Here is a 7,765-nt window from a genome sequence, read left to right as displayed (position 1 = left end):
TATGTACAATGTACAACACGTTGTATAGTACATACATAAAGTACTGCTCAAAAATATAGCGCCCTTGTATTTGGTTTTTATTCTTTTTATATTATTACAATTAATTATGTTAGAAACAAATTTTTGATGGCAAATTCAAGAACGAAATTCAGTTTATTTAATAAGTATTAAAATTCGGCGTAAGGCGGCAAAATAACAGTAATAGGGCTTTTTATACAAAACTGACCATAAAAAACAGTTTCATAATTATAGCGCACTCTTTGAAATATGTTGAAACAATATTAAAAAATGTTAATTAATTTTGAAAAATTTCAACTTATTGTTATGAAAGGACAGTTGTCTATGCTTCGAAATGCTATTTAATTTGATGTGACAAATTTTAAGCAGTTGTTTTTGGTTATTTTTGCTGATATGTGTCTTGTGGTACTAGTAAATTTTTTATGTCAAAATATGCCCCTAATTGGTCAATAGTCCAATTTTTTTAATGACGATTATATCTAGTGACATTGCAGATAACCTTCAATTTTAATTTTTTTCCCAGGTAAACTACGATCTGACCCTCTAACATGGGTCACTTTTTGGCAGATTTAAGATTGTGATTATAAAAATTGTAATAATTTTATAAAATTTCACTATAAAACCTTAAAAAAACATGCTTCTAATGTTTAATCTTAATCTATGGAAAAATAACACATCATTACTGTGATCTGAATATGCTTAATTCTACAGAAGCTAAACCTCACATGTAATATAAAAAAATTAAGAACTAATCCGTTAATATCTAATATCGTATTACATCGATTACATCGATAAAAATAATAGTTTTCGTTCGAATTGACCTCTATTTTCCATTTTCTGCAAATAAAATTTCCATTTACTGAAAATACATTTAAAAGAATTTTAAAAACATTTTTCTTGGTGGTGTTTCAGTTAGCACAGGTGCATGTCTTAGCATCCTTTCTCTTTGCCAATTATCTTTTTTTAAGGATATGATAATACTAGGATCACTAAATTTTAAACTTTTGTAGAAAATATCATATTTTTGTGCCGATTTAAACATAGACCTAGTAAAAATATTAAAAACGATCAATGCTATCGCGCGAAATTTAGAAATTTTGGATCTATCAAGGAAATATTCTTAAATAACATTGACTAAACTGTTATCAAATGTTTATAAATTATATTATGATTGATTACCGATTCATGTCTTGAAAATCTTGAATTGAAAATAGCTGCATAAATTGATTGTAAAATGCTAAATAATGAATTTGGTAGAAAAAACCCAAAGTATTCGCTACACTTTGGCAACTCAATACCAACTCGGACCAAATGGGTCTTAAAATATAGGGGCAGTAGTATTTTATCATCCCGAGATCCAATATTGAAAAACATTTCATATAAGAATATATTATTGCCAATTTGATTATAAATGCGCTATAATTTTGAATCAATAATTAAGGATTTGTTTCGTAAAATATTTTCTAGCGCAGTTATTTTGATAAATTAAAATAAATTTCAATATTGTTTTAATAAACTGGTCTATATGTTTTAATTTACTGCAAACAAAATTTTTTATCTTAAGTTTGTTTAATGGTATAAAAAAAGAAAATAATAAATAGAAAGTGCGCTATATTTTTGAGCAGTACTTTATCTAGGAAAAAATTAAAATGATTTATTTTGAGAATAGTGTTAAGCTACGTTCACACCTACCATATATTTGACAAAAATGACGCGACCCCTAAAAATCTACTTTTTGATTTCTTTGAAATGTATGTATATCTATTTGCATAACCATAATCTATCTCTGTCGACATCACTTTTGAATGTCGTTATTAATTGTTTCAACAACTTAACATAAAAGTTATACGCCTAATGAAAATACATGCATGTATGTACATATGTATCAAGATATAATTTTATTTATGTACAATAACTAAATAATACTCGCAATAATGTTATTGTGTTTTTTATACAATTAAATTAACTCCAACACAATACAATTAAATTAACGTATTTACGCATTACAAATAAATACATGACACGATCAATTCCTTTTTGTAAGATTCGCTTGTCGTTAGTTATTGCTGAGCATTGCCTCAGAACGGTTCCAAATATTAAAAAGAAAAATTTATACGGGCGATATAGGATAATAATGTGGAATTTTTAGTTTATACAACCAAATCCAATTTAAATATGATTTGCCAACAGTAACACTATTATATTAAATAAAGGATATAAATATTTTAATATTAGTCAAATTAAAAACGGTTCAAATTTTACATACCTAAATAAAATTCTTCGATGTAAGTACTGTTAATTTTGTAATAAATATTTTATACTGAAAAAATACTGTGTTAGTTAAAAACCTTGCGTTGATTCTTTTGCACTCGACGAGTTTTCATTTTTTGGGTTGAGGCCACATAACTTTATAAAGAATCCATACCACATGCGCCGCGTTACAGGATCCATAATAACGAAATATAAAAAAAGAATAAATCCTTGTAGGGTTGCAGTTAGACAAAATAAATATGAAAATATTAAGCCAGCTTTCATAGCGTTTAAAAGTCCAAAAATCCATGTAAATCCTAAAAGGAAAAACAAAAGTACCAATAGACGTATTTGGGATATGGCTAAACTTTTTTCAGTGTGGCGTATAGATCCAGCTGGATGTTTAAGAATGTTATATATAACAACGAAGAATATCACTAAATTCGCTATTATGATCAAAGTAATGGGCAAAACGATACCAACGTAGAAAGATATTCCAGATGGATAACAGAGAGGGTTTGTTGATTCATTTCGATCGGGAATGTAAGAATCGCTGTCAAACACTAGTACACATGCAACCGGAATAAGTGGTAAACCCCAACCCAGAATAGTTGATTTGATGAAGAAACGTTTAGGTCGGGTATTGCCAAACACCTGGACATAACGCTTAAATTGTAGGTATGCAATTATAACCATCCAACAGAACTGTACGAGTACTGAGTAGTGTAGGCAAGCGCCAATTGTTATGCAACTGGTGAATATTTTATTGCTTATCAGATGTTGCGAGTGTTCTTCGGTGTTGACAAAGCAAAAAAGTATCATTTGCAATGCAATTGCAGCCGAAAGTTGAAGCAGGACTTTTGAATTGGCTTTCTTGCGCCATGAACGAAATGTGCAGGCAGTCACAAATATTCCAGCAATTCCAAACAAAGATAGAGAACAGCCCAATAGTGTAATTATGTCCAAAGCCTGTTTGTGAATTTTCTTTACTATAACTTCGACATCGGAATCTACAGATAAGTTGTAGCTACCACCAATTAAATATGCGAATGGTGTCAAATGAGTGCAGCCGCACAGCACAGTGTTGTTGTTCACTTCTGAACGACTTAGTACCATAACACCATCACTTGCCCATTTCTGATAATTCCAATAACTGCAATACTGTTTTTCTGTATCGTTATTATTTTCAAAATCATCTATATCATCATCACTGATTGTCAAAATTAGTGGTAAAATTTCGGGAAGATCCTTATCATGTCCAGGAATTGATATTGAAATTACTTTGCCATATACAATTCTATCTGCAGTTAGATTAGTTTCCTGAAACAATTTATCATTAGCATAAATCTTTATAACAACCTTTGGTTCCGGCCGCTGTGATTTCCAAGTATTATTAGATATCCTAGATATTTCGTCGAGGCGTTGCCACAACGAAGTGGGTACAAAAGTTCCCATTAAAATATTTGGTTCATTTAGTAACTCATCAATGCTCTGGTTGGCCAAAACAAACCGATAATATTCGTTCTTAAATGCACCTTTCAGAAAACCGTCATCATAAAATTCTTCATCACTATTTACATCTGCCCGAAATAATGCAATTCCAGTGACATTAGCAACCTGGGGACTAATAACAAAAGCAACAAAATTTGTTGCCATTTGAACAACAACACCGACATCTAAGTATTCGATAATATCGATTTCTTTGTCGCTATCATTTATTAAGTTTTCTAAAGGCGTGATAGATTGATTAGTTGTTGTAGTTATATTTTCTCGAAATGTTTCCAATGATGACATGTGATCTATCAGATATTCAAATGTATCTAATAAAATATTTGTGGCGTTAAGTTCTATGGAAGGACGAATTATGCGATCATTTACTTCAAGTAAATAGTTAAAAATTCGAACTACTTCTATAGTCGTTTCCGAAAAGTTTACTTTAGACCTGGAAGGCTCGAAATTATGATTAAATGGATAAAATGTTTGCACTGTCTGAGTTGGTGGTCTAGAAGGAATCTTAAGCATTGTTTTGATCGATATGCCTATTATTTTGGCCAGATAATAAAGATCAGCTGGAATTAGATTATGTAGATTTGATTCCAAGAGTTTTCTTACATCTCTTACAGCTTTTTCTGGCTGGTCTATTGAAGTTTTTGTTATATCCAAGGTATAAAGGTTTCTGGTAATTAAATTAGACCCTGTAATAGTGATGCAATCACCTAATGTTAGCCCTTCCCAAAAGGCCCCACTAGTAAAATCACCAAGACATTTTCGGGTAATAGGCAAGCCATTTCTTTGTAAGCAGAATTTCGATTTGGTCGCAGATTGTCCAATATGCGCCAACGTCCAATCGTTTTCAGGAAAACAAAATTCTGAGCTACGTACTGTATGGCTAAAATGCGGCTGATATTCTTTAATTAAATTTATAAGTAAATCTCTGGCTTTCATACGAACCGCAGTATCGTGTCGTACTCCTTCATTATCTTCAGCACTGCTGTCTTCTTCGCTATGCTGTTCCTTGCTAGTATCCACTGATGACGATTTTATCGATACAGTAGTGTGACATAAACATCTTAAGTATGATGTATTTGGATAAATATATAAAATATCCATTACTCGTACATTGTGAATGACTAGATCTTTAAGATTTTGGTGTTGTTCTTGTACAGTTTTTAATTTATCTTTGATGCACCTGGATATTTGTTTCATGTGATCATGGGTAAATATTATAGCAAGGTAATCAGATTTTATAGGAGCTTCTATTTGCATTGCAAAGGCATGACCCTTTTTAGCTTTCGCAGCAACGACTTTTGCAGAATATACATGAGTAAAATTGAAAATCGTATGTGCTTCACACCAATATTGTCCAGGGTCGTCACTTTTTATTTTAAGCTTGAAGATAGTTTTAGTATGTGATTTATTTTCCCAAATTTTCTTCAATTCCACTTTAGACAATTCCCCATAGTCTGCATTTGTAAAGCAATGTATGCTGTTTTCAGGCTTGTCGTTTGACCAAATGTAGAACTTATTGTAAACAGTTAATATTAAAGCCTCAAGATCAGTATCCATACGTAAAATCATATCAACGTTCTTACGGCTTTCAATGTGCTCCACACATAGACCATGAAGTGTTTTTCCGGATGAGACAATTTTCATATGATTATTCTTGGGTTTTATAGCCCACTTCCCATTCGGTATCTGAACAATACCCTCAAGCTCCACATATTCTTCGTTTTCAATATCAAACTCGTGAAATATAATATTTATGGTATTGACTTTTTTAAAGTACTCCGTAACATTAAGCATACGAAAATCATCAGGATACTTTTGTCCATCCCAAGTTATTCCATAACACTCATTTGGTCTATGACTTAAGGCACCAGAGTCTTGAGGACATCCCGATTTTGCAACGAAATGTTTCCTTAATACACAGACCGAATAGTGAAGTTCACTACAATGAGTCATTTTCATTTGAAACGATGGTTGCTCTTGCTTTTCAACTTGTCTCTCTATATGAGCAGCTACGCAATGTTTATCTGATAACGTTTCGTTTTTTGCTGATAGCATTTCCCCTCTGTCGTCGAAAAGTTCATTCCATCGTTTACCTGGCAATCTTATTACAAATGGATTAAATTTGTTCTCTTCATATCTTTTTATAGGTAACCAAAAACTTGTAATGTTATATTCGTCCAAAAGGAACTGAACAATTTTACGATCAATTATATATGTATTATGTCCCGGTATAAAATTCGATCCATAGCAGAAGTGCTCGTCAAAATTTTGCTCTTCTGACGAAATTTTAAGACAAAGATATTCATCATTTACAGGCAGTTCTATTAAATCATCGGGACATTTGACATTTTTACTGCGAAATTTACTGCATTGAACTTTTTTGGGAAACCATTTACCCGTTTTGAAGTCACATTGTCGCAAAACTATTAAGCCGTTATCCCAACATACGTCTGGCTGGGATATTACATATTTTACGTCATTACCATCATTAATCTTCCATTCGAATATTCCATTTAATGTCTTCTCCTCAGGGCAAGTTTTCTAGAAATTAAAAAGGTCCTTTTTAAATGGTTTCTACAGGGTAAACAAAACTTCAATTTACACATACTACTTTTGAATTTAAACTCCATGTCATTGAAAAACGATTTAATGCAATAACCAATAAAATACAATAGAATAACTTTATTAACGTCTTTTGCATCTCACTCAACAAGTAGAAAAAATAATTAAATTCAAATATTGTATAAACGCTCCGCCTTGCCTTTTACTAACAAGTTTAACAATAGTCTCAACAGAAGATACTACTTAATAATAGTTGTATGTAAATCTACACATTGTGGAATCTCTTGTTTATTTCTTTGGAGAAGATAAACTGTTATTCATTTTTTTTATACGTTCTTAGCATTTGAAGTTTTTTATCTAATTTTCACGTAAGATTACCTGATCTTGTATGCATTTGTATACACAAGATAACATTTTATAAACAATTTTCACATGTATGTACATTAGGGTGTCGCAAAAAGTTGCTGATGTTTCCATGGAATTTCTAAAATTTGTTGACTTGACGCCAATATTTGATAAGCTGGATGAAAGGATAAAAATGTACATTTTGAGTTTTATATGATTTCTTCCATGTTTTTATAAAGATTGATATCAAAATTTTATATCTTTTCTTTGTATAGAATAAGACAAAAAAACATTAAAAATTTAGATTTTTATTTAAAATTTGAGAAACGAGATCTTAGAGTTAACTAAGTTTTCATTTTCCGTGGCAACAATAGTATAGATAAAAAGTTATCCAGACATTAAGATATACATATGCATTAGGGTAATAACAATTTTGGTGGTATCATAGCAATAACTTATAGCCAATACTGATCGAAAAAGCTTTTATTTGTTTTTTTAATTATTTTAATAACTTTCATTAAAGGTTTGTTAAAAAATTCGTAACATAAAAACTTTCAAATTGCTACGCAAAATATTTACTTTGTTCATTTAGAAAAGGTAATATTTAACCAAAATTTTATCGCGATTGGTGCGGGAACTTATTTTATGGTCGTGAAATAATAATAATAACATATTTCTTAACATTTGTTCACGATCTACAAGGTCTTTTATGGTATTTTAAATAAATCTTACGAGAAAAAACTATGTTACTTCTTCGCTGTTGTTGATTTTTTAAACAAATTTTTCGTAAAAAATCCAAAATTTTAGATAAAACTGAAGATAATCCCAATTTCGATAGAAAAAATCACAAGTTTGTTAAATTAATATTGCTCGATTCGATCCATAAATTAGAGATAAGGCAGCTACCAATCTCATTTATTATAAGTATGTATATCTTGAAATACAAAAGGGCGTAACAACACTTTTAACAATTTTACAAAAGAGACAAAAAACTAAATAAAATGAAAACTATTGTTGCTATTAAAACGTAATTTTATTTCAAGATTTATATCCCACATTAATAAACACGTTTGAATATGAC

General features: G+C 30.6%; 2 protein-coding genes across 2 annotated transcripts in view; one reads left to right on the top strand and one right to left on the bottom strand.

Moving 5' to 3' along the window:
- Window positions 1-2,073: 2,073 nt before the first annotated feature.
- Window positions 2,074-6,658, bottom strand: LOC111685098. Its single transcript, XM_046948710.1, has 3 exons — window positions 6,386-6,658; window positions 2,285-6,318; window positions 2,074-2,213 (listed from the first exon to the last, which is right to left on the bottom strand). Exons 1-2 carry the CDS (start codon window positions 6,476-6,478, stop codon window positions 2,359-2,361), a joined length of 4,053 nt encoding a protein of 1,350 aa, XP_046804666.1. The 5' UTR covers window positions 6,479-6,658; the 3' UTR covers window positions 2,074-2,213; window positions 2,285-2,358.
- LOC111685097 (aminopeptidase N) overlaps window positions 2,119-7,765 on the top strand; it is a 42,703-nt gene continuing 37,056 nt past the window's right edge. The window contains exon 1 of the mRNA XM_023447336.2: window positions 2,119-2,303. The gene's annotated coding sequence lies outside the window, so the exon portion shown is untranslated. The remainder of the gene's footprint in view (window positions 2,304-7,765) is intronic.

The sequence above is a fragment of the Lucilia cuprina genome, chromosome 4, assembly GCF_022045245.1.
Source record: "Lucilia cuprina isolate Lc7/37 chromosome 4, ASM2204524v1, whole genome shotgun sequence".
NCBI lineage: Eukaryota > Metazoa > Arthropoda > Insecta > Diptera > Calliphoridae > Lucilia > Lucilia cuprina.
Note: the sequence above shows the minus strand (reverse complement) of the source record. Positions and strands in the feature narration are given on the sequence as shown.

Bases quoted from the DNA above. Each gene is read 5' to 3' on its own strand.
- LOC111685098 (XM_046948710.1), bottom strand. From the start codon at position 6,478: ATGCAAAAGACGTTAATAAAGTTATTCTATTGTATTTTATTGGTTATT. The intron at 6,319-6,385 runs GTATGTGTAAAT...TTTAATTTCTAG, and splicing joins GGAGTTTAAATTCAAAAGTA to AAAACTTGCCCTGAGGAGAA.